Source organism: Chrysemys picta, chromosome 5 (genome assembly GCF_011386835.1).
Source record: "Chrysemys picta bellii isolate R12L10 chromosome 5, ASM1138683v2, whole genome shotgun sequence".
Classification (NCBI taxonomy): domain Eukaryota; kingdom Metazoa; phylum Chordata; order Testudines; family Emydidae; genus Chrysemys; species Chrysemys picta.
Genome location: NC_088795.1, coordinates 3,307,134 through 3,334,390, shown reverse-complemented (window position 1 = coordinate 3,334,390; position 27,257 = coordinate 3,307,134). Strand labels below are relative to the sequence as shown.

The window sequence follows — 27,257 nt, the reverse complement described above, 5'->3', positions numbered from 1 at the left end:
ACTCAGCATGTGCTACAAATACTGGAGGAATTTCTGACCTGGGGATATGCCCAGACTCCTACATTCAAGTTCTGGGAGAGACTACTTCTAAATGTCCATTCAGAGCAAGAGGGTGATTGGAAATTTCACCTACAAATGCAGTGTGCCATGCTTCCATACTACTTTATTGCAAACAGGCCCAACGATACCAGGTGGATACCAATCTACATTCCTGATATGTTAAATCTCTCTGAAGAAGTAAGCAGTGCCTTTGAATCTGGAGAATTTGCTGTGCGTCAGACTCCTGGTTCTTTCAGTGGTGTGACATGGGAACAGAGAAAACTGTCATCAAAGATTCAAAAGGCAGCAGTGGGGTTGATAGGACTGAGAAGAAAGAAGCCAGCCCTTGTCAGAGGGACCCTCACAAGACATGTCCCAAGTGAATATGGAAAAGTTGTAAGAGAAAAGTGGCCTAGCAAGAAGCAATGAGGAAGAACTCCACAAACAAGTTCTTCCCTCTGCACTGAAGTGGGATGACCAGCATGTTGCAGCTCTTAACAACAATGTCATCAACAATATGACAAACTCATTTGACCCTCAATCACATCCAGAGGTGCTTATCAACTTGTCTGTTGGACTGCATGTAACATCAACGTACGAGAGTCTCAATTGAAAATGACAGGTGTTGGTGGAGAACATATTGTTACCAGCTTTGCCCGTTACTTTGGGGTATGCTCATTTATTAGGGTTACTTTTTTGGGGGGTGGGGGTTCTGTAATTCTATCAATGTACTGCTTGTGTCACTTGTGTTCTCATACAGAGCTCCACTTCTCCTTGCTGCAGGTTCTCTCCCAATGGAGCTATCCTGCAGGAGCAAGGTTCCCCAGGGCTGGGTTCTTCCAACCCCAGAATCACACGCACGCGCTCTCTCTCACACACACACACACACACACACACACACACACACACACACACACACACACACACACACACACACACACACACACACACACACACACACACACACACACACCACGTCTGAGAGGACTGGGTTAATCAGCACTCCCAAGCTGACCCTTTAGATGTCCCTGGACTCAGCAGGCTGGGTCGAACAGCACCTCCACGCTGTCACCCTCATATGTCCCAGGTTCAGCACATCCCTGTCCCCACTTTCATATCACAATTGTTCTGCTAGTAACCCACTTGATGAGCAAACCCCACAGGATTTTTGGGTGCTGCAGGGATCTTTAGCTTAGGTACAAGAAGTGTTGCTGCAGAGCAAATGGGGAAACCAAAAAATAACCATGGAGGGTTGTGGGCCGGGGGGAGAGAAGCAACCAGCTTAATCATGTCATTTATTGACAGGTGGTAACCACAAGGGAGCCAAACAAACAAAACAGTGATAATATTCAATCTAACTTAAACTTGATTATAAAAATCAGGTTTAGAAAACTGTAACTGATCACACAAGTCAGGGTCAGAAGGCTATACTTAGAGAGAGAGAACTGGGTTCTCACCACTCCGTGAAGCTTGAATCGATCAGGGGTCCCAGGTGGTGGTGGTAGCTGAGGGTCCGGAGTGCTGGAGACAGAGCCTCCAGCATGATCAGTCAGGAGAAGATGAAGTCCCAGTGGAACTGATGCAGATTTTGGATCCAGGCATCAGAACACTTACTGGAGCGGGGGTAGGGGTTTTTGTAGAGAAACAACAAGGGAGAACACTAGATTTGTTTATATCTAAACTGATGGCTCAAGGGAGTATACCAAAGTTGTATTGTTCAGGCTAAACATGGGAGCTGATCATTCCTGGCTTTGGGCGGTGTTCCTTGGAGGGAGCTCACAATGCAATTAGGGAGCTTCGCTATTTTGGATACCAATAAAGGATTTATTACTAGAACTGGTCTGATAACTACTGAGCTGGGTGTGTGCAGGCGTGGGTTCATTAACATCTGGAGCAGAGATTTTCCCCCCACCCCTCCATGATGCAGTGCTTCCCTGCTCTTCTGGTCCCAGAGTTCCATGTGGTTCTTGCCTTGGAATCTCTGTTCGCCATTGGCTCAAGCAGAGGCTGGGGGGGTGGGGAAGGACTTTCATGAGTCAGACAGGCTGGATACTGTGCCCTGGTTCCCCACGAACACAGAGCTGCTAGGTAACAATATGAAGAGACTTTGTGAGAGGTGCACTTGACTTTGATGGGACATGTAGCTTCTTCAGCCCTGTCAAGAGACCTGATATCAAAACATTTGCAGACATGGCCAAGAAGACCAAATTTAAGTCTGGCAAGGGAGGGACAATCACAGTAGTTGTTAGTCCAGAAATAGTTTTCCACAGAGCCCTGTCCTTAGCAAGAGGCAGAGATGATGTTTCAATGGCAGCTGCTCTTAGTCACCCAGTAGGACCTGTGCCTGCGTTGCTTTCCCATGGAACAGTGAGAAGATCAGACAAAGCTGAATTAGGGAATCAGCTGGAAGTTCAAGCTGAAAGAATCCATGAGAGAAGAGCAGGCAACGAAGAAACCACAGTGTACACCAGAGATGCCATGGCTGGAGACAAATTCCACACATTCGATGAATTAAATGCTGAATACTTGAGGCAGGGCCTAAAATGATTTGACAAAGCTAATTCTGTAATCGAAGGCTTTGACAGATATGACAAAAGTAACTCTGTGAAAACTGCAGAAAGACCATGCCAGACAGGATCTAAGTTTGGATGCAAGAAATAGCAGGTGATTGGTGGGTGCCCTATACCTTCTTGGAAAAAATTTCTAAACATGGCATCCGACAAGCAGTCACTTGTAAAATTCCTGTGACTGTATGGTTCAAAATTCACCTGAGAGTGTCTGAGCCCCCACAACACAAACACTTCTTCTTGTTGGTGGCTTTTCCAGTGGTGAAGTAGCAAAGCCCATCACCAGGAGAGGTGCTGAAGAAGCCCAAGACTTGTACAGTACTCAAGAGGAAGCAGACACAAGGATGCCTCTGCATCCTATAGATACCAATATGTCTTTTGGGTCTCTTGCTGTCAAAGAAACCATTGTAATTAAGTCACCTGATAGAGATGTTTTGGTCATTGCTGTTCACTTCTTTCAAAAAATGGAACACGGAGATAATGTGTGTATTGAAACAGGCATCATTACTAGCACAACTGACAAGCATTGCTTCATGCCCGTGCATGCAATCTGTGACGCACTCACTTTTGATTTCTGCAGGTAACTTTGTGTCATCCCTGTTTGGTTGGGGGGAGGGGAGATCTGTTTAATGTTGTCAAAAGAAAGGGAGCTTACTGCTTCAGAGATCTTGTTAAATTGTGAGACAAGCTGCAATTTCTGCAGCAAGGAAGTTGGTAGCAGTGCTGTAAGACCAGAGCGAGGGGAAAAAAGGAGACTGAGACCTACATTGTTTGTGCCTCAGTCTGTCCATCAAAAAGGACAGGTCACTGGCCAAACTCCCACCTTGCGAGGACAGTTCTGAACAGCAAGTCAAAAGAGTATGTTGGCAAACACAGATTTGGACACCTTGGCACATAGGTAAGCCAGCTACTGGATCACCAGTGCAACACAGATGGGGAAAATGTGACTAGTGAACTACTTTCTGTATTCAAGGGCCCAATGACAGCTTAGCTTCTACAGCACCTTATTTGTGCCTCTGCCAGTAGAGGTTGCTCCACAATCATCTGTTCTAACTACAGGCACAATCTTCCCTGCACAGAACGGTGCACGGCCAAAGCAATGAAGACTCTCGGATCCCATGCATTCTTCACGGAGACCATAATGATGAACTAGATGATGACTAGAAGGGTATATATACACTACAAAATTAGGTCGAATTTACAGAAGTTGATTTTTAGGAAGCGATTTTATACAATTTATACGAATGTGTGTGTCCCCACTAAGCACATTAAGTCGACGGAGTGCAGCCACAGTACCGTGACTAGCGTCGACTTTCGGAGCGTTGCACTGTGGGTAGCTATCCTACAGTTCCTGCAGTCTCCGCTGCCCATTGGAATTCTGGGTTGAGCTCCCAATGCCTGATGGGGTAAAAACATTGTCGTGGGTGGTTTTGGGTACATGTGGTCAGTCGCCCCTCCCTCAGTGAAAGCAAAGGCAGACAATTGTTTCGTGCCTTTTTTCCATGCATACTGCTTTCAGCAGACTGTGCAGTAGGACTGCTAACCGTCCTCGTCCAACCACTGCTTCCGCTGCAACTCTGCTCTCCTGCTCGTGTCTCGATAGCAAATTTCTCCATATTGTCTGTCATGGGCTCCCGGGAATGTGTGTTCTTCCTAGGGACATGTGCATGGTGCTAACCGTCGTCCTCCACCGCTTTCACTGCAACTCTGCTTTCCTGGTGCCATGAATCCACCTTGCAGGTCCTCTCGTTCGGTATAAATATCTATTCTAGTGGCATTCGTCGTCATCAACCGCTTCCCCTGCAACTCTGCTCTCCTGCAGACGCCATACCACGGCAAGCATGGAGCCTGCTCAGCTCACCGCTGCTGTTGTGAGCATTGTAAACACCTCCCGCATTATCCTGCAGTATGTGCAGAACCAGAACCTGCAAAAGCAGGCGAGGAAGTGACAACTGCGCGATCACGATAGTGATGAGGACATGGACACAGACTTCTCTCAAAGCACGGGCCCTGGCAGTTTGGACATCATGGTGGTAATGGGGCGGGTTCATGCCATGGAACGCCGATTCTGGGCCCAGGAAACAAGCAGACTGGTGGGACCACATAGTGTTGCAGGTCTGGGATGATTCCCAGTGGCTGCGAAACTTTCGCATGTGTAAGGGCACTTTCATGGAACTTTGTGACTTGCTTTCCCCTGCCCTGAAGCGCAAAAATACTAAGATGAGAGCAGCCCTCACAGTTGAGAAGCGAGTGGCGATAGCCCTCTGGAAGCTTGCATTGCCAGACAGCTACCGGTCAGTCGGGAGTCAATTTGGAGTGGGTAAATTTACTGTGGGGGCTGCTGTGATCCAAGTAGCCAACGCAATCACTGAGCTGCTACTATTAAGGGTAGTGACTCTGGGAAATGTGCAGGTCGTAGGGAATCCCATTGCAGCAAAGCCATCCACTAACTGTGGTGGGGCAATAGACGGAACGCATATCCCTATCTTGGGACCGGAGCACCTTGGCAGCCAGTACATAAACTGCAAGGGGTACTATTCAATGGTGCTGCAAGCACTGGTGGATCACAAGGGACATTTCACTGACATCAACGTGGGATGGCCAGGAAAGATACATGACACTCACATCTTCAGGAACTCTGGTCTGTTTGAACAGCTGCAGGAAGGGACTTACTTCCCAGACTAGAAAATAACTGTTGGGGACATTGAAATGCCTATAGTTATCCTTGGGGACCCAATCTACCCCTTAATGCCATGGCTCATGAAGCCATACACCAGCACCCTGGACAGTAGTAAGGAGCTGTTCAACTATAGACTGAGCAAGTGCAGAATGGTGGTAGAATGTGCATTTGGACACTTAAAAGTGCGTTGGCGCAGTTTACTGACTCAGTTAAACCTCAGTGAAACCAATATTCCAATTGTTATTGCTGCTTGCTATGTGCTCCATGATATCTGTGAGTAAGGGGGAGACGTTTATGGTGGGGTGGGAGGTTGAGGCAAATTTCTTGGCCACTGATTACGCACAGCCAGACACCAGGGCGATTAGAAGAGCACAGCAGGGCATGCTGCGCATCAGAGAAGCTTTGAAAACTAGTTTCATGACTGGCCAGGCTGTTTGTTTCTCCTTGATGAAAACCCGCCCCCTTGGTTCACTCTACTTCCCTGTAAGCCAACCGCCCTCCCACCTTCGATCACCGCTTGCAGAGGCAATAAAGTCATGATTGCTTCAAAATCATGCATTCTTTATTAATTCATCACACAAGTATGGCGATAACTGCCAGGGTAGCCCGGGAGGGGTGGGGGAGGAGGGAAGCACCGGGTGGGGTGGTGGATGAGGGGAGGAGGGAAAGACAAGGCCACACTGTACTTCAAAACTTATTGAATGCCAGCCTTCTGGCAGTCCTTAGGCAGTCCTCTGGGGTGGAGTGGTTGGGTGCCCAGAGTCCCCTTCCCCCCAGGTTCTTGGGCATCTGGGTGAGGAGGCTATGGAATTTGGGGAGGAGGGCGGTTGGTAACACAGGGGTTGCAGCGACGGTCTGTGCTCCTGCTGCCTTTCCTGCAGCTCCACCAGACACATCAGTTTGATTCCCCCAGTAGCCTCAGCATTGCATCCTGCCTCCACTCATCGCGCTACTGCTATCTTGCTCCCACCACCTCTCACCTCGTTCGTCCCTCCTGTCCTCATGTTCATTTTCTGCTTTCCTGGACTCTGACATTGTTTGCCTCCATGTATTCTGCTGAGCTCTTTCAGTGTGGGAGGACTACCTGATCTCAGAGAACATTTTATCACTAGTGCATTTTTTTCACCTTCTTATCTGCGCTAGCCTCTGGGACGGAGATGATCGGGGTAGCGTTGAAACATTTGCAGCTGCGGGAGGAAAAAAAAGGGAGAGTAGTATTTAAAAAGACACATTTTAGGGAACAATGGATAGGCTCTTTCACAGTGAACCAAGCTGTTAACATTACATAGCACATGTGGTTTTGGTACAGGGTTGCATTTTGCCTCTTATATTGAGGACCTGCCGGTTTGGTGTGAGATCACAGGAGCAGGGCCGGGCAACAGAATTCGGCTTGCAGGCAGCCATGGTAAGCCACAGTCTTTCTGCTTCTTCAACCTTCATAACATGTGGGAATGATTTCAAACAGCAGCGCCCTCCTTTCCCATACCAAGCACCCATTGGGTTGGCCATTTAAAAGGAGGGGCTGTCCTGGCCATGAATGCATCCCAAGTCTTCAGGGCAAATTAATCATTAAACACGCTTGCTTTTAAACCATGCATTATATTTACAAAGGTACACTCACCAGAGGTGCCTTCTCCGGCTTCACGGAGCCCGCCTTGGGAGGGTTGGGAGGGTATTGGCTCCAGGGTGATAAACAGTTCCTGGCTGTCGAGGAGAATGGTTTCTCCGCTTGCGTGCTGTGCGCTATCCTCATCCTCCTCCACCTCCTCATCTTCCTCATCCCCAAAATCCTCATCCCTATTGCATGAGACTCCCCGGTCCCCCTTGCAGGTGTCCATGGACAGGGGTGGAGTAGTGGTAGCCCCCCCCCCCCGCCCTCCCGAATTGCCTGCAACTCATCATAGAAGTGGCATGTCTGGGGCTGTGACCCAGAGCGGCCATTTGCCTCTTTGGTTTTTTTGGTAGGCTTGCCTGAGCTCCTTAATTTTCACGCAGCACTGCTGCGGGTCCCTGTTGTAGCCTCTGTCCATCATGCCCTTGGAGATTTTTTTTTCAAATATTTTGGCATTTCGTCTTTTGGAACGGAGTTCTGATAACACGGATTCGTCTCCCCAAACAGTGATCAGATCCAGTACCTCCCGTTTGGTCTATGCTGGAGCTCTTCTGCGATTCTGGGACTGCATGGTCACCTGTGCTGATGAGCTCGCCACGCTGGCCAAACGGAAAATGAAATTCAAAAGTTCCAGGGGCTTTTGCTGTGTACCTGGCTAGTGCATCTGAGTGGAGAGTGCTATCCAGAGCGGTCACAATGGAGCACTCTGGGATAGCTCCCAGAGGCCAATACCATCAAATTGTGTCCACACTACCCCAAATTTGACCCGGTGATGTCGATTTCAGCGCTAATCCCCTCGTCGGGGAGGAGTACAGAAATCGATTTTAAGAGCCCTTTAAGTCGACAAAAATGGCTTCATCATGTGGATGGGTGCAGGGTTAAATTGATCTAACCCTGCTAAATTCGACCTAAACTCGTAGTGTAGACCAGGGCGAAATGTCACAAGCGTGATTACGTTTTAATGATACCTGTACGCATTTATTATTAGATTTTGTTTTACCCTTTTTGTTATGATGCTTTGAGGTCACAAAGAAATCTAACTTTATTTCTTGAAAATAATTCATAGTCATTAAACTAACAAAAACAAATGCAAATATTTTACCATGTTGATGGTGTGATTGTTTATCCCCATCTCTATGGTGATGGCACCACTTTGACAGCTTGTGTTAAAATAGACATCATAAACTTTCAAATGATGTATTATGTGTAGAAAGGGTAAGTCTCCCAAATCGGTGGCACCTGCAGCGATGAATGCTGTATCTTGGTCTGGTTAGTGGGATGTTTGCTGTGTGACTATACTGGTTTAGTTCACTAGGGGGTTATCAGGAAGGAAAAAGAATGGCTCCCAGTAAGTCAGTTTTCAGCAAGCATTTGAGGGTTCTCAAGAGACGATGCCAGAATGGGGAAAGGCCGTGGGACGCAGGAGAGCAAAAGGATCCTGACCCGTTTAAAAAGGAACACTTCTCTCAAGAGAGGTGGGATTTGTTTGGGGGAGCCAGGCTAACGCCCAGGCACTTGCTGGGGTATCTGAAGAAACTAGGCCTGCCTAGGTTATCATCAGGGGATGGTAACCCTTTAGGTAGGATCCACAGGAAGTGCTTGATGAGAGAACAGCATACATGGAGGAAGGAATAAAGCCTGAATGTTGCACTGTCTTGGCTCTCTCTCCTTTTCTCCTTGAACAGTAAACTGTTCATTTCTGTCCTATATCACAAGTCTGGTACAATGTTACATTGATCATGACTTTTGATAAAGCTTGGCATGAATCTGTTTCTTTGTACTATATCTCTTGTTCCAGCAGAGGGCAGGCTTTTCCATCAGATACTAGACACTGGGGTATGGAGCTACATTACTCCACAGCTAAGGTTGTAAGCCCAGTTTTCCATGCACATGCAAACAACTGTGTAACTTCTTCAAAAGATGTTTCTTTCCTCCTCACGTTTTTCATGCTTGGTTTCTAACCCGAGGAGCTGGAGGCTCATCATTTTTTGCGGTAAGAGATTTTTTTTAAAAGTGTTCTTTCCTTTTTTGGAAAAGCTTCCAGCATGCATGTTTACTTAATAGATACAAAATATAATAACTGAGAGAAGATTGAAATATAACAATGTATTTATTAGTACTTTTGAGACTTTGGGCATAGGACTATTTTTACTAAGGCTGTGTTGAAAATTTTAGAGTTAGTACAGATCAAGGTCTGGTTCTGTCCATTGTTTCACCTTGCAGTTATTTATTCCTGTGCAGAACTGGTGTGAAGTGCTCCCAGCTCAGACTGGTGGTGCTTTGCACACACTGCACATGGGTAGGACTCCTCAAGATGCAAGGCAATCCCACATTTTTTTATTTCTGGGATTTATACTAAGATCCCTGTGGAGATTATGGGCCTAATTTTCTTCCTGCACATGGGTGTAAATCAAGAGTGACCCCATTCCCGTCAGTGGAGTTATGACAGCATAATACCAGTGTGAGCATGAGGAGAATCCAGCCTTGTGGCCATTAGGAGTAATCTGTATAGTGGCGGTAGTGCTTGCAGGTTCCATGAGAGCCATAGCCACGGTTTGTGTAACTTAAAACACTCGGCTGATAGCCGATGGGAGCTCTGTGAGGCCGTTGGCTAGAGCTCACGGAAGCTGCAGTCTCAGCTGGGTACCTGAAAGAAGTGGGACTGGGGTGCTCATCATGTGAAAACAGGCACCTGAGGGGCTGGCTCCTGCTTAGGGGCAGGGGCCTTGGCTCGTTGCTGGTCAGAGCCAGAAAGCCACTCCTAACCCTCTCCTCCAGTGAAGAGGAAGCCTGTCTTCACACCAGTACCTGCCTTAGCCTGGTCACAATTCTGTGACCCTGTTCTCAGCTCACTCTCTGTGAGAGCCAGGTGCCCCCTCTTTCAGCCTCCATATTCGCAGACTCTCAATCCACTCCAGTCACCAACCCTCATCTCTTCAGTCACAGGACACTCCCCAGTCCAAAGTGACCCTGCCACTCATTCCCCCACCCATGCGGGACCATCCAGCCTCCAGCCTCAGCCTCACCCCCACCCCAGGGATGACGCTGCTCACAGAATTGGGCGCCTGGCTGATTTTACTTGCACACTGGTCGTGCTCCCTGCAACAGAGGCTGACTGAGGATACACAGCAGTCAGAAAGAGCCCACTTTGGCTTTAAGATCCGAGTGGAGTGTGCAGAGCTGGCAGTTAGAAAAACAATAGTTGGGATTCTCTCCCCCTCCCCTGGCCCATAAGCTTTGCTTGAGTGCAGGGGGGATGGGGCCTGAGTAGCGTCTTAGCCCAATGCCAGCCAGCCCCAGCAGAAGCTATAGCCGCTTGGGGCTTGCTCAAGCAGTACAGCCCTGGCGTAAAGTTCTTAACAAGGTCAGCTGGTGCAGGAACGGTTCTTCTGCCTCCCTCAGCCCTCCCGTCAGAGAATCCCCTTACACCTTACTTACAGCCCTTCCCAGACAGAATCCGTCCTCTCTGCAGAGCAGCCTGGAGAAGCCAGAGCCATATGTTTTACCTAGAAACTGAGGACAATTGATATGGAAATCCGAGAGAGATAATCAACAGGGAGGGAGCCCTACAGCGATTCTCTTTTCTGCAGGGTTGTGTTCCAGAGCAGAACCTTGCTTCAACAACCAAGAGGCAGGGAAGCTCAACGGCTTATATAAATTAATTAAAAAGGCACATTAAAGGGTGTTACTGAATGCCACAAAAGCAAGTCTAGGCACCTCGTCTCCCTAGGATAATGTGTACGTCACGACCTCTGCAGTGTACTTATGCACAACAAGGTGCAATAAGGACGAGTCTCCTCTCTGAACTTGAGATTTCCTTGATGGTGTGAAATGACAATGGGTGGGAGAACTTGATGGGGCCAAGGGACAATAGGTAGTTCCTCCCCCAGGAGTCTCTGGCATCTATTGGCCAGCTGGAGGAGAGGGGTGCTAATTGACCAGCATTCCCCAACTCCCAGGGTTTAGCTCAGTGCAGGGGCCATGTGGAGCCTCTTTGAGCTCTGTTTCAATCCCTCGAACTAGGAGTGGGAGATGCTGCGGGTGTGGCCAATTGCCTATTTAGGAGGTCTGGAAAGAATTTTTCTCCCATAGGCCAATTGGCAGAGGACCTGGGAGGGTTTTTTGGCCTTCTTTGCAGCACCTGCAAGCCACAGTGGGTTGAGTAGGAACGCGCTTAGCACCTAACTGCAGTACAGAGGTGCTGGTGTTTATTCATTGCAACTTGCCGCTGGTTTCCAGTGCGATTAAGAGAACAAAGTGAACGGTTTCCAGAGGTAAAAGACCTGGGATTTGGGTAATGGGCCTTGGGCTCATGTGCTAAGATGAGACCTTGTGGCCTTTGTGGGCTGAGATCAGGGCTTGTGACCCTCATGGGCCGAGATCCCTATCGTGGGAGGGAGAGTGCTAGGACTCGGCTCAGAGAACTGAGTTCAGGGGAGTGGGCTGAGGAGAGCCTACCCCTCGTTATGTGCTGTATGGTAACCCCCAATTAAATGCCTGGTATAGGAGAGTGTGGGTGATGGGTGGGTAGTGCCCCTCCCTTGTTTAATAAAAGTTGCAGCCTGCTGTTTAATTCCATGCATGTGTCTGTCCTCATTTTGCTGCTATGTCCATACCAGTTGTCTTTGGGCCACATGGAACATTTATGCAGTCATTCACCTGTACAGCACCTAGCACAACGGGGCCCTGATCCTCGACTGGGGTCCTTAGGTGCCACCTCGATGGAAATAATCATCGTTGTTCATGTAAATGGGAGGAAATCCTGACACGGTTCTGCTCTATAAGTCTGTGAGACTGGACATCACAACACTCTATCCCCAGCTAGTCTGCTAATACTGTGGTCATAACCAAAGCACCACTTTTCCAAGTCCCTGGGCTACAGGGAATAATCAACTTCACAAGTGTAGATGGAAGGAGCAGGGAGAGTGATATGGCACTCTGTCTCCCAGGCCTCCCAAGCAGTGATTCATGGTTGTTGGTCCTCAAAGGGAAAGGTAAGTATTTTTTAAAAAACATCTGATTCCAGCACTGTAGTGATCTCAGGAAAATAATTAAGTAAACCTCTCATTTGGGTGAAGGGGGCGGGGGGGGGGGGGAAGAGTTTACATGTTTTGTTGTTGCAATGGTCTATCTGGGCACAGATTTCTGCAAGGCTGGCTTAATTGTGCAAAAGTGCATTTGGAAAGTTGTCTTTGCACAAGAAAGGGTTAGCAACTTCCTTTTAATGTACAGCTTAAATTATGTAGAAATCAACTAGGAATTACAAAAAAATCCCAACATTATGTAACCCTTCTGACCCTCTGAGTTGGCAGCAACAAGGGCCGGGTTCTGTATCTAGGGATTCCGTTTCAATAACGCAATGCAAAACCGTCTCGAGTCCCCACCCAGTGACCTGGGACAATTACATACCACCCCCTGGGTGCCTCTAAGAGGCAATACTTCCCCTCTCGCAAGGACGGAGTCTGAGTGTAGCAGAAAATGTTTAATAACATGAAGTAAACGACATCAACATTAAATTGGAAAAACACCACAAACAGGATTCATAACACAAACCATGAGCAAAAGACCCACCCCAGCAAATTGGGCTGTGTCCTTTCCCTTTGGTTCTTGAATCCAGCAACCCAAAAATCACCCAAAGTCTCTGTCCCTGGTCAGAGCAGCCCCAGAGTAAAAGGGGGGCATACAGGGTGTTAAGGGGCACCTTACGTGATCCGAGGCCAGCCGGCCATCTCTCCATGGGGTTCCGCTGCAGCCTTCACCACGAGCCAGTCCACTTCCTGCCGTCCCACGAACTGCTTTGCTCTACGAGCTGCTCCACTCCGCTCACCAACCTGTGAGCCACTCCAGCCATCTCCACAAATGGCTCCGCTCACCGACCTGTGAGACGCTCCAGCCATCCCCGCAAACTGCTCCGCCAGCCACTTAGCAATATAGTTTCAGACTCCCCCACTATTTAACACAGCACGCAGTGAGCTCAGCTCTTAATAACTTTAGCTCTTTTGTGATTTCAGCTCTTAGTGATTTCAGCTTGTAGTAGGGGAGCCCGAGTGCTGGTGCACCATTGGCCCAAAGTGAATTCAGTTCCGCACCCTGTATCTAGAGTAGCAGCCGTGTTAGTCTGTATCTGCAAAAAGAAGAACAGGAGTACTTGTGGCACCTTAGAGACTAACAAATTTATTAGAGCATAAGCTTTCGTGGACTACAGCCCACTTCTTCGGATGCATATAGAATGGAACATATATTGAGGAGATATATATACACACATACAGAGAGCATAAACAGGTGGGAGGTGTCTTACCAACTCTGAGAGGCCAATTAATTAAGAGAAAAAAAACTTTTGAAGTGATAATCAAGATAGCCCAGTACAGACAGTTTGATAAGAAGTGTGAGCATACTTACAAGGGGAGATAGAATCAATGTTTGTAATGGCTCAGCCATTCCCAGTCCTTATTCAAACCGGAGTTGATTGTGTCTAGTTTGCATATCAATTCTAGCTCAGTAGTCTCTCAAAAACCAGTGGGAGAACACTTTAACCTGTCTGGTCATTCAGTGACAGACCTGCGGGTGGCTATATTACAACAGAAAAACTTCAAAAACAGACTCCAATGAGAGACTGCTGAGCTAGAATTGATATGCAAACTAGACACAATCAACTCCGGTTTGATTAAGGACTGGGAATGGCTGAGCCATTACAAACATTGATTCTATCTCCCCTTGTAAGTATGCTCACACTTCTTATCAAACTGTCTGTACTGGGCTATCTTGATTATCACTTCAAAAGTTTTTTTTCTCTTAATTAATTGGCCTCTCAGAGTTGGTAAGACACCTCCCACCTGTTTATGCTCTCTGTATGTGTGTATATATATCTCCTCAATATATGTTCCATTCTATATGCATCCGAAGAAGTGGGCTGTAGTCCACGAAAGCTTATGCTCTAATAAATTTGCTAGTCTCTAAGGTGCCACAAGTACTCCTGTTCTTCTTTTCACCCTGTATCTAGACTCCTAATGGAATCAAAATTAGCTCTGACATTCAACAGTGGAGAGAGGGAGTAGTGTAATGGGCATTCCAGGCCCTCAAAAGGGGTCCATACCATCACATACACACACCTATCCCCAGCCTCTCTCAATTCACTAGGTTATAGAACCCATGCCCCTTGTCTAGCAAGTGCTACTTAATTACTGGTGAGTCCCTCTGTCATACAACAGTTCAACTGGCCTTGAGTCACAGAATCAGGGTAACAACACTTTATTCTTCCTGCCCCAATAACAGAGAAACTGGGGATCCCACACCAGCCAAAGTAACCACTTTCAGTTGTTGTTGTTGTTCAGCTAGGCGGGTGGGTGTGTCTATGCAAACAAGATCAGCCCCTGGAGTTCTTTTCCATCCTCGCCATAATTCACCACCAGATGTCAGGGTAGCGCTTATCCTGACTCTGCTTACATTTGCAATAACTGTGCTCTTTTCTCCTGCTTTGCTCTTCTTACATGCCAGGCTACTGCCTGGAATGAATATTTAAAGCTGATTTCTATCAGTCTGTAAAAAATAGTGTTTGGTAACAGATTAAAAGGATGTGGAACAAATGACAACCTCCGCTATAAAGACTCAAGTAGTGGTGTTGAAATAAGTGTCTAAAGAAATTAATTGTAACAACTCACACCATCTGCAGCTTGGCTTTTGTTGAGGTCCTCATAGTGCATTATTTCCCAGTAATGACACAGGTACGATATCATTTGCTTCACTTCTGCCTTTACAACATACATCACTGCCCCTCGATTTTTCCTATTTCTCAAGCATCCCAGTTCCGAAAATGGCACTATTCCTTTTGCACTTTGTCTTGTACAGTTTATATAATACTACTTACCTAAGGCTCTGAAAAATTCCCTTGAAGTTGCATTTAAAGCACATAATAGTTTATTAGACTTAACCAAAGAGGGACCTGTACGTTACCATTACATCCAAATGATCCAATGATAATTTCCCACTGTTGCTCATGTCATCCTTCTGCCAGGTGGAGCCAGCAGCAACCAGGGCCGGGTTCAATATCTCGGGGTTCCTTTCCATTTATACAACACAGAACCGGCTTCAGCCCTCACCCAGTAACCTGGGAAATTTACACACCACCCCTGGGCACCTCTGAGCAGGGCCAGCACAACCCATTAGGCGACCTAGGCGGTTGCCTAGGGTGCTACAATTTGGGGGGCGGCAACTGTGGCGGTATTTCGGTGGCGGGACCTTCCGCTGCCTCTGTGGGGGGCGGCATTTTGGGGCAGGACCTTCCGCTGCCAAGGGCAGCAGAAAAGCTGGCGGCGCTCCTGCCTCTGAGAGGCAATACTTCCCTCTTGCAAATCTTCGCAAGCAGGCTGGCTAACCTAGTGAGGAGGGCTTTAAACTAGGTTCACCGGGGGAAGGAGACCAAAGCCCTGAGGTAAGTGGGGAAGTGGGATACCAGGAGGAAGCACGAGCAGGAGAGCGCAAGAGGGGAGGACTCCTGTCTCATACTGAGAAAGAGGGACGATCAGTGAGTTATCTTAAGTGCCTAAACACAAATGGAAGAAGCCTGGGAAACAAGCAGGGAGAACTGGAAGTCCTGGCACAGTCAGGGAACTACGATGTGATTGGAATAACAGAGACTTGGTGGGATAACTCACATGACTGTAGCACTGTCATGGATGGATATAAACTGTTCAGGAAGGACAGGCAGGGCAGAAAAGGTGGGGGACTTGCATTGTATGTAAGAGAGCAGTATGACTGCTCAGAGCTCCAGTATGAAACTGCAGAAAAACCTGAGAATCTCAGGATTAAGTTTAGAAGTGTGAGCAACAAGGGTGATGTCGTGGTGGGAGTCTGCTATAGACTACCAGACTAGGGGGATGAGGTGGACGAAGCTTTCTTCAGGCAACTAACAGAAGTTACTAGATCACAGGCCCTAGTTTTCATGCAGGACTTCAATCATCCCGATATCTGCTGGGAGAGCAATACAGCGGTGCATACACAATCCAGGAAGTTTTTGGAAAGTGTAGGGGACAATTTCCTGGTGCAAGTGCTCTAAGAACCAACTAGGGGCAGAGCTCTTCTTCCCTGTTTGTGAGCAGCAGGTCAAGAATTAGTAGGGGAAGAAAAAGTGGATGGGAACCTGGGAAGCAGTGACCATGAGATGTTCGAGTTCAGGATCCTGACAAAAGGAAGAAAGGAGAGCAGCAGAATACGGACCCTGGACTTCAGAAAAGCAGACTTTGACTCCCTCAGGGAACTGATGGACAGGATCCCCTGAAAGAATAACATGAGGGGGAAAGGAGTCCAGGAGAGTTGGCTGTATTTTCAAAAATCCTTGTTGAGGTTGCAGGAACAAACCATCCCGATGTGTAGAAAAATTAGTAAATATGGCAGGCGACCAGCTTGGCTTAACAGTGAAATCCTTGCTGATCTTAAACACAAAAAAGAAGCTTACAAGAAGTGGAAGATTGGACAAATGACCAGGGAGGAGTATAAAAATATTGCTCAGGCATGCAGGAGTGAAATCAGGAAGGCCAAATCACACTTGGAGTTGCAGCTAGCAAGGGATGTTAAGAGTAACAAGAAGGGTTTCTACAGGTATGTTAGCAACAAGAAGAAGGTCAGGGAAAGTGTGGGCCCCTTATTGAATGGGGGAGGCAATCTAGTGACCGAGGATGTGGAAAAAGCTAATGTACTCAATGCTTTTTTTGCCTCTGTCTTCACAAACAAGGTCAGCTCCCAGACTACTGCACTGGGCAGCCCAGCATGGGGAGGAGGTGACCAGCTCTCTGTGGAGAAAGAAGTGGTTCATGACTATTTAGAAAAGCTGGACGAGCACAAGTCCATGGGGCCGGATGCGCTGCATCCAAGGATGCTAAAGGAGTTGGCGAATGAGATTGCAGAGCCATTGGCCATTATTTTTGAAAACTCATGGCGATCGGGGGAGGTCCCGGATGACTGGAAAAAGGCTAATGTAGTGCCCATCTTCAAAAAAAAGTGAAGGAGGAGGCTCCAGGGAACTACAGGCCAGTCAGCCTCACCTCAGTCCCTGGAAAAATCATGTAAAAGCAGCAGAGAGTCCTGTAGCACCTTATAGACTAACAGACGTGTTGGAGCATGAGCTTTCGTGGGTGAATATCCACTTCATCAGATGTATTCACTCACAAAAGCTCATGCTCCAATACATCTGTTAGTCTATAAGGTGCCATAGGACTCTTTGCTGCTTTTACAGATCCAGACTAACACGGCTACCCCTCTGATACTGGAAAAATCATGGTGCAGGTCCTCAAGGAATCCATTTTGAAGCACTTTGAGGAGAGGAAAGTGATCAGGAACAGTCAGCATGGATTCACCAAGGGCAAGTCATGCCTGACTACCCTAATTGCCTTCTATGAGGAGATAACTGCCTCTGTGGATGGGGGAAAGCAGTGGACGTGTTATTCCTTGACTTCAGCAAAGCTTTTGATACAGTCTCCCACAGTATTCTTGCCAGCAAGTTAAAAAAAGTATGGGCTGGATGAATGGACTATAAGGTGGATAGAAATCTGGCTAGATGGTCGGGCTCAACGGGTAGCAATCCATGGCTCCATGTCTAGTTGGCAGCAGGTATGAAGTGAAGTGCCCCAAGGGTCGGTCCTGGGGCCGGTTTTGTTCAATATCTTCATTAATGATCTGGAGGATGGCATGGATTGCACCCTCATCAAGTTTGCAGATGACACTAAACTGGGAGGAATGGTAGATATGCTGGAGGATAGGGATAGGATACAGAGGGACCTGGACAAATTAGAGGATTGGGCCAAAAGAAACCTGATGAGGTTCAACAAGGACAAGTGCAGAGTCCTGCACTTAGGACGGAAGAATCCCATCCTCTGCTCTGTAGGGACCAAGTGGCTAGGCAGCAGTTCTGCAGAAAAGGACCTAGGGATTACAGTTGACGAGAAGCTGGATATGAGTTGACAGGGTGCCCTTGTTGACAAGTTTCAGAGTAACAGCCGTGTTAGTCTGTATCCGCAAAAAGAAGAACAGGAGTACTTGTGGCACCTTAGAGACTAACAAATTTATTAGAGCATAAGCTTTCGTGGACTACAGCCCACTTGCATCCGAAGAAGTGGGCTGTAGTCCACGAAAGCTTATGCTCTAATAAATTTGTTAGTCTCTAAGGTGCCACAAGTACTCCTGTTCTTCTTCTTGTTGACAAGAAGGCTAACAGCATTTTGGGCTGTATAAGTAGGGGCATTGCCAGCAGATCGAGAGACATGATCATTCCCCTCTATTCGGCATTGGTGAGGCCTCATCTGGAGTACTGTGTCCAGTTTTGGGCCCCACACTACAAAAAGGATGTGGAAAAATTGGAAAGAGTCCAGCGGAGGGCAACAAAAATGATTAGGGGGCTGGAGCACATGACTTAAGAGGAGAGGCTGAGGGAACTGGGATTATTTAGTCTGCAGAAGAGAAAAATGAGGGGGGATTTGATAGCTGCTTCCAACTACCTGAAAGGGGGTTCCAAAGAAGATGGATCTAGACTGTTCTCAGTGGTACCTGATGACATAACAAGGAGTAATGGTCTCAAGTTGCAGTGGGGGAGGTCTAGCTTGGATATTTGGAAAAACTTTTTCACTAAGAGTGTGGTGAAGCACTGGAATGGGTTACCTAGGGAGGTGGTGGAATCTCCTTCCTTATAGGTTTTTAAAGTCAGGTTTGACAAAGCCCTGGCTGGGATGATTTAGCTGGGGATTGGTCCTGCTTTGAGCAGAGGGTTGGACTAGATGATCTCCTGAGGTCCCTTCCAACCCTGATATTCTATGATTCCAAGATCCACCCCCAAGTAGGTTGGGCAGTTCCCTTTTCCCCTCAGGTTCTTAAGTCCAGCAACCCAAAAGTCCCTTTCACATGCCCGACCCTTCCCTGCACCCCACTCACAGTTGTTGTTCTTGGTCAGTGCAGACCCAGAGTTCAGAGGTGCATCTGCAGAGTTCACCTCCCGCCCTGGGTGGGGGGTAAAGAGGTACCTTACTCGCTCCGCTCACCATCCACCTGCTCACCGCTCTCACTGCACCTCTCCACCAGCTGTCCTGCTGGCCACTTATCACACCTCTCCACCGCCCCCTGCGGGCTGCTCGTCACGTCTCTCTGCCAGCACCCTGAGGTTTGGTCATCACGCCTCTCTGCCACCACCCTGCTGTTTGGTTGTGATGTCTCTGCCGCCACCCTGCTGGTCACTCATTCGCTTCTGCCTTCTGTACATCAGTCTCTCAGTGATTTTCAGCTCTTTTGCAGATGTTAAACTGATAAGAACAGATAAGAAGAACAGATTTAAATTTTATTAGAGGATATTTAAAAAAATAAACAATACAGAAAATTTGAAGCGTTAGTTATTGGTCATTGGGGGTAACATACAGAGTATGGGGATATGTTGGTGTTTTGGGGCTGGGCAGCACACATAGTATATACAGACTGCAATGTCCCCAATGAGGGGTGGGTAACCGGTGGGCGGGATCAGGAAACAGTCGATAAGCGGTGAGGGTCTAACACCCATACGGGAAGTGGAGACAGTCATGGGTATAAGTAAGCGGGCTGGGTAATGGGGATGGGGTGACCCTCACATGGCGGGATTCAGCTAGGTTTGGTGGGTTCAGGGCTCAGGGGATAGGGTCCAGCAGGGGGTGTGTGTGGGTGCACGAGGTCTCCCCGGCTCACTCTCGGTATTGGCGGTGGCCGGTGATGTGCTCGATGTAGATGTCCCGGGACCAACGGATAGTGTCCGAGACCATTAGGCGTCTCATGAGCCGCGCGTAATGACGGCCCACCCCACAGGTCCTCAGCACGCGTTCGTTACACGGGTCCCAGGCACCCAGAGCCCCAACGAGCAGAGCGTCGACGTGCACCTCGTAGCCCTTAGTCTGCAGGGTGTCAGCCAGGGGGGCGTATTTTTCGAGCTTGTGGGCTCGGGCTTCGCGGAAAGCCGGGGTCCTGTTCTCGAACGGAATCGCTATGTCGACCAGGATGATCTTTTTTCCCACCTCGTCCGTGACGACGATGTCTGGGCGCAGCGGGCTGTCGGTGCCGGGGACGGTGCGGTTGACAGCGATCTCTCCCAGACGCGGGTTGATGGCCTTCACTAGACGGTCCTGGACGGCGTTGTGGCGTAGCTGCCAGGCTCTGGCGTTGGGCTTATAGCAGCATAGGACGTGGGGCAGGGTTTCGTTGACGTACCCGCACTTCCTGCAGCGTTTGTCCCGGTTCCCGTGGCGGATGGCACCTTTTGCAGATGTTAAACTGATAAGAACAGATAAGAGGAACAGATCTTAGCCCCATCTCAAGTGATTTCAGCTCTCAGTGATTTTAGCTGTTAGCAGGCAGGGCAGAAACACAGGCCTACCACAGGTTTCAGAGTAGCAGCCGTGTTAGTCTGTATCCACAAAAAGAATAGGAGTACTTGTGGCACCTTAGACACTAACAAAATACGAAAGCTTATGCTCAAATAAATTTGTTAGTCTCTAAGGTGCCACAAGTACTCCTGCTCTTTTAGTCCTACCACAGCTGGTTTCAGCTCTAATTGTGCATTTAAAATAACAAAAGAGGCTCCTAATGACGTTTATTTCTGTTCTTTGAGCAATGGGGAGGAACAGGTTAAGCCAGTCTAGAGAGGACCTGGGGTGGAGGTGGGGTTGTGCAGCCTCCTGACCAGGACTCCTGTCCCCACCCCTCTTACTTTCACAAGGCTCTGACATTCGAGCCCCTGCTTCATGAGGTTCTTTCAACCGAGGGTGCCCCCCCATTTGGGACAGGTTAAGCCAAGGGTTCTCAAACTGGGGATCGCAAGGTTATTACCTGGGGGGTTGCGAGCTGTCAGCCTCCACCCCAAACCCCGCTTTGCCTGCAGCATTTATAATAGTGTTAAATATTTTTAAAAGTGTTTTTAATTTATAAGGGGGATTGCACTCAGAGACTTGCTGTGTGAAAGGGGCCACCACTACAAAAGTCTGAGAACCACTTGGATAAGCACAGTCCTGCTTTCCTGTATTCCTGCAATAATTACTACATTGGTAACCCTATTTCACTACCCCTGCATTCAGTACTAAGGTGATTTGTACCCAACACCAGCCAAAGTTGATCCTTTGACACAGCTATAAATGATGAACATGTAAACAGAGCAGGAGCAAACTGTAGTTACATAAACATACTCATAGTCTCTCCTCCTCCCAGCTAGCTGTCAGGGAAGCATTCATTCAGACCCTGCTTACACTCGCCTGGTTCAAAGAGATACCTGAACGTTTTTTGTTACAACCATTCACCACAGGGAAGTGTGAGAGATGATGTGTACATTGCACTGTAGTTACCTTCAGGATAACTACTAGGAAAACATACCCAAAGCTGTCAGCTAACTAAGGCTTGAGTAGTTGGACATGCTTCTTTTCCCTTGCCAGTTATTTTATAGAGAATAAAGTAGAGTCACCTACTTACAATGAATGCAAATGAATGACAGCATAGAATGCAGGTGTTAGCCAGCCTTTTAATACCCACTTTGTTTTTGTTTTCTTTGCAGTTTCTTACTTCTGTTCATATTCAAGTGACAGGTAAGAAAAAATAACCCAGCAGGGATCTGGAAATGCAAGTACATAACTCAGTGTCCTCTTCCACACTCAGACAGAGCTCCCAGTGTACCTAATGGGAGCTTTGCCTGAGTGTGGACTGCAGGCCTGGCTCCAAGGGGATTCATGGGACTGCGGCTAATGTCATAAATATCAGGAGGACATGTCTCCTGCAGATGAGGGAAGTTGAATGAGTAAATCAGTTATGATGGCACAACAACATTTCTTACAATGCTGATGTGCTTTTGGAGGTCTGTGTCAACTGGTTATTACAAGAATTATTCACATTATTCCAGCATAGCACCTGCAAAAAAAAAAAAAATCTATTCCATGATCTAGATGCTTGTAGTAGTGTGCAGGTGTGTGGCGCTGATCCTGACCGCCTTTGTGAAAGAGCAACCTGTGAATCCAGGCAGTGGAATGTAAAAGACCATTCTGTCCCAGCTAGAGGAATCTCTTACCAGAAATTCCCATCCATACAAAACTGGAGATGAGCTAGTTTTGATTATAATGCCCACATAAAGAACAGAAATGCATTCATTGTATGCAGAGGCTTTGGACTTATTTATTTTAATTTGTAAAAAACCCAAATACTACACCGGTATAGTCAATTTCATCATTTCCCCTGCCAATGGGACTGCTCATGTGCTTAAAGTTACAGACTTATTTAAATCATTTGCTGGGCTGGGACTTCAGAGAGTTGTTTTCTCCTGTTTGTGGGAGTCTTTCACTTGACAGCAGAGGAGAGAATGACATTTTTTTTTTAAAACAGGAAAAGTGATTGATTAAAAAAAACCACAAAAATTGTGAGTGGAATTCAGGGGCAGGAGTGGGGCATGAAAATACTTTTAACTTATTTCTTTAACGTGACTACATTTCAAACTGAAGGTCTCCATTTGAGATGTAAATTACAGCCATCCTGTCATTTTTTAAAAAGAGCATACAAGCAGAAGGTCGTCTTGGTGTTTTTCATGCTTCTTGAGAGGAATCTCTCGCACAGAACCTATTTTGTGAGGTGATTTGATTCTTAGGAAAACATAAAGCATTACAGTCAGACTTTCCTTATAATCCGTGGGATATAGTTAGAAAACGGATCTAGGCCCATGTACTATATTGTGGATGAGTAAAGGTTAGAGAGATATTAATGAGCCTCTTCTGCTGAGAGGATGCCCAGTAATAATCTCATTTTCAGTAAACTAGTTTATCTATTGTTAAATGTATGCTGTGACAAGGCTGGAACTAAAAATAGTTCTAAATGAAATTGTAATTGGCCCCTTGCTGCTTCTCAAAGGAAGACCTTTGTAGAACAACTTGACTGGGAGTTAAAAAATGAAGCTGATGCTTGTCTCCTTAAAAGACAAGGCCAAACCTGGCCATGTTCTGCCATGAGCTGAAGGCACAGGACCAGAGTTTCCCTCTGAAGCTCATGGGATTTGTGCTGATCTTTCTGAGAGCAGAGTTTGTACATGATGTGAGGATGATAGAGCTTAAGTATAATTAGCACGGTCCATTATCTTGCCTCTTGCATCAAGTGAACAATAGACTGCCTAAAAGATAATCTGCTATTGCAGGCATCTTTCCAGCTTCCTGCGAGATGCTGAGCTCCCCCATTCCCACTGACTTCCGGGAGAGCTTATTGTGCTCAGCATCTTGCAAGAAGTTCTCAGCACTTTCAAATCGGGCCCCATGTCCTTAAGAGAACCCAATAGCATAATCGCATTGTACATGCATTCTTAACCAACATCTCTCAGACTCTGCTCCAGCCCCACCCCTCACCGGCTGTGTTCCCATTGCCAGGCTAATAGAGGACCTGATCTAAAGCCCAGTGACACCATCGACTTTAATGGGCATTGGATCAGGTCCATAGTGCATAATCTGTACACCTGCTTCTGTTCAGTTGCTAAGGGAAGTGTTACAAAGTAAAGGGAAGCCACCAGCCCTCTTCCTGTCCGGAGAAAGGGTTGAATAGACACCAAGGATGTCAACATATGAAATATGGGACTCATGGAGAAGGAGGAAGAATTTGATGGCACTTCATCTATTTTATTGGAGGTTGCAAATACTATTGAACTGCTAAATCAATTGCGTGCATCCCTTCCCTGATTGGATATGCAGTTTGAATATTTAATCTTGCAACCGCATCTGGGTAAACACCAGTCAAGTGTGCCCGCCCATGCTTCAGACACAGACACTGTATAAACAGACGCAGACAATCCTTTGTTGGGAATTCTTGATCATTCAGTGTAACCATCTTACCTTCTTTACAGTGAAGCTTTTGGGGATAGGGACCGTGCATTTTGTGTGTTTCTGCAGTGCCTTGCACATTGTGGGTACTAGCGGAAACAGGCAAACGACATTAATAATAATAGTAATATAATACATTGATCTTAAATGTAAGCAGTTTCGTGCAAGGAATGTGACTTAATCTATACTTGTAAAGCACTGTGTTAATGGTGTGATTTAATAATCACGATGATGATAATAATGCATACACTTTTGTGTGGTGCTTATTCGGTTTATTTTTGTGTTGGCTGGGAGAATCTCTGACCTCCTAGTCCTTGTGTATTAATATCACATTATTAAAACAATAAAAAGTGCTTCCACATCAGCCCATCTCCATGAAGTCTTAATCCTGAATTTTTCTATACAATTCTGGTCCAGACAGCAGACTACTGTAACAGAAAAAAACTGGATTATGAGTTCACCCAGAGAACTGAGCAAAGGAGAAGCTGGACTGAGAGGGAGAGAATTCTTACATCAATACGTGTACTGAAAAGATAGGTAATGTTATAGAGACAATGACTAGCCAGGCCTATTACTTAAAAAAAGAATCCGTGTTCTTCTGTCACGTTGGCTTCATGATGAAAGTCTTTGAGTGACTCAAGAATTATTTAAGGTTCAGAATACTGTAACACCTGCTCTATGCTTGTTATAACAGTCTGAGTTTTATTGCTCATGTAACCTTGATTTACGTTTCCTAGGATCCGAGAACTAGCAAGACCAAAGAAGCCTAAAGCAGCTTGGGAGAACTATAGTAGGTGAGTGGGAAAGGTACAAAGCTTACGCTGTATGGGCTTTGGGCCTCAGTGGACAACAGTCAGGTAATAAAAGGTAGAGTGTGTCGAGAATGGGTTTCTCCTGCACTGGTGAGCTGTCTCCATCTGACATCTGGGAAAGACAAAAGAATGTGGCTTTTCGTTTACAGTGCTAGAGAATCTAAATTCATCCACAGAAGCTGTGGTTCGGGTCAGGCTAAGACATGAACATGGAGTGCTTACACCTTAATCTAGCGTTGGTTGTGGTCAGGATTACTGTAGTCCTCAAGTTTCACCTGCCACTTGGGTGGCTGTGCATTTTGCTGATTATTGTGCCCCTGCACGTTTTGGATAGTTGGGAGGAGAGCAAGGGGGAGACTTATCACCCTTCCTTACCAGTGTGTTTAAAGGCTGGGAAATGGGAGATGGCCTCTCCTGAGAGTGGACATGGCTGGGGATGGTGGGATGGAGCAGGTCATGCTGTTCCTCAGGAATGGCATTGAGAGGGCTGCTAACATTGTGCAGTGATAATGGTTGCAACCAATAAACATGCACGTTGCTCCTCAGTTGTTTTGCAAGTTTGGAAGAGCATCAGAGGCTCAGTGCCAAACTTAGTTTAGTGATCATCTAACCGGGAATTTTGTTTCCCTTTTGTTCCCTGTTTTAACAGTAGGTTAGAATGGGGAAATCAGGAGACAATTTGGCCGCTCTCCCTGAGTGCTTTGACGGCTCGGCCAACGCCAAGAATTATGTTTCTGGCCAAACCCAAGAAAATTTTCAATGGTGACCTTCAGCGCAGGTTGGTTGTATTCAGGAGTGCTCTTCCTTCTGTTGGAAAACATTCACTTATGAATGTGACAGCTCAGGATTTATTGATAATAATTAATACAAATAAAGGCATGTCAGCTGTAGAGAGGTGAGTCCAGACCATTGGGCAAAGAGAAGTAAGCAGAAGTTTCTGCACTTTCACATCATGACTGTAGCCCAATCCACCATGAACATCTTCCCTCTGAGATCAGCTCAGCAGAGCTGCTACTGAGTAAGGTAGTTGTTCAGTTTTGCCATCTTAAGGTGTCTGTAAGTTTGGCTGAGTTCTGCAATTTTCTGGATGAAAAGGAGCTGCAGAAGTGTAAAGCATTTATTATGAATGTCTTTAAATAGAATGGTTTTTCCATGTTTCCCATCTATTCATCTTTGTGGTTGTTTTGGTCACTAAATGTTGTTGCTGAAGTTTTCAACGTGGGACTAATGATTCTGGGTGCTGCCATTTTCAGGCGGCCAATCTGAGACACTTTAAGGAGTCTCATTTTTTCAGAGGGCAGGCACTCAGCACTTTCTGAAAATCAAGCCATCCTTTTAAGGTGTCTCAGGTTGAGCACCCAAACCCGGAGTCAGCAAATCACTAGTCACTTTTGAAAATCCTGATTCTTCATAATAGAAAATCTTGGTTCTTCATAATATAATCTCCTTCTAAATGTATGTTTGATTTCCAAAGGGAAATTGGAAAGGTTAAGTTGTACTTAATTCAGGCTCCCTCCAAAACCTGGCAGGCAAGGTAGAAGGGTGGAACAGCTGATGGGCTGTGAGACGGGTATGACTCACGTAATGGGAAGCTGTTGTTGCTGGAGCAACAGTTTGTCTTATTAGAATTCCAGTGACACCTGGTTCAGTCTAGTGCCAATTTGATCTTGGTTTCCGTGTGGCTTGGAGCGGAACGTTGGGTGTTGTATGGCGTGTGACTGATGGTGGCTGTGGCTGTGTAATATGTGTGGGTGTGGATTGTTACGCCCTGGCCCAGGTGCAAGGCCCTGTGTCCTATGCAGCATTAGACCAGGATTTATGTGACACTGTCCCCCGCCCAACCTCTCTCCCCTTCACTGTTCACCCATTTAGTCAACTGCCTGTCCCACATGCGCTGCCACTTCAAAGGCATAAAGATCCAGCGGCTTGGGGGTAGAAGGAGCAGAATCCCACTCCATAATTCGGTAGCTGGTGTGCAGGGCCAGGTGTGAAGACTGCCTGGTCAGAAGCTCTGGGCTTGCTGTCCACTCCACCTCCCTCCTCCCTGCCACTGTAAGAGCACAGGGTTCTCTACAGTGACTTGCTAATTTGCACAGGGCTGGGGCTGTCTTTGACTTCTCCATTTCCCCTGGTCTGCAGGCCCCTGCATCCAAAGACCTTCAGCAAGCCACAGCTGTCCTGTCTTGCACATGCTGTCTGATGCCCCATGGCTGAGACCCTTGGGAGCAATGTCCTGTGAACTCTTCCAGACCGTAGCCCTCTCTCCTTCATGACCCTATTGTTCCATGAGAAGAAGGAGAGATGCTAATAATGACATATGCATCCTGCAGCAAATAGTCTACATCAGGGGTCGGCAACCTGCAGCACATGTGCCAAAGGTGACATGCAAGCTGATTTTTAGTGGCACTCTGCTGCCAGCCGGGGTCCCGGCCCCGCTCAGCCCACTGCCAGCCTGGATGGACGGAACCCCGGGCCGGCAGCGGGCTGAGTGGGGCCAGCAGCTGGGACCCTGGCTGGCAGGGGCTGGCGGATGGAACCCCAGACTGGCAGTGGGCTGAGCAGCTCAGCCCGCTGCCGGCCTGGGGTTCCGCCCGCTGGCCCCGCTCAGCCCGCTGCCGGCCTGGGGTTCCGCCCGCCGGCCCCGCTCAGCCCGCTGCCGGCCTGGGGTTCTGCCCGCCGGCCCCGCTCAGCCCGCTGCCGGCCTGGGGTTCTGCC

At 47.3% G+C, this 27,257-nt stretch overlaps 1 protein-coding gene across 2 annotated transcripts in view; it reads left to right on the top strand.

Annotated features, from left to right (window-relative positions):
* Nucleotides 1-27,257, top strand: part of SPMAP2L (sperm microtubule associated protein 2 like) — a 62,415-nt gene that overhangs the window by 14,951 nt on the left and 20,207 nt on the right. For both annotated transcript variants that reach the window (XM_024111083.3, XM_065595817.1), the window contains exons 2-4: nucleotides 21,441-21,471; nucleotides 24,468-24,524; nucleotides 25,192-25,320. In XM_024111083.3, coding sequence (XP_023966851.1) covers nucleotides 21,441-21,471; nucleotides 24,468-24,524; nucleotides 25,192-25,320 — 217 coding nt within the window. The remainder of the gene's footprint in view (nucleotides 1-21,440; nucleotides 21,472-24,467; nucleotides 24,525-25,191; nucleotides 25,321-27,257) is intronic.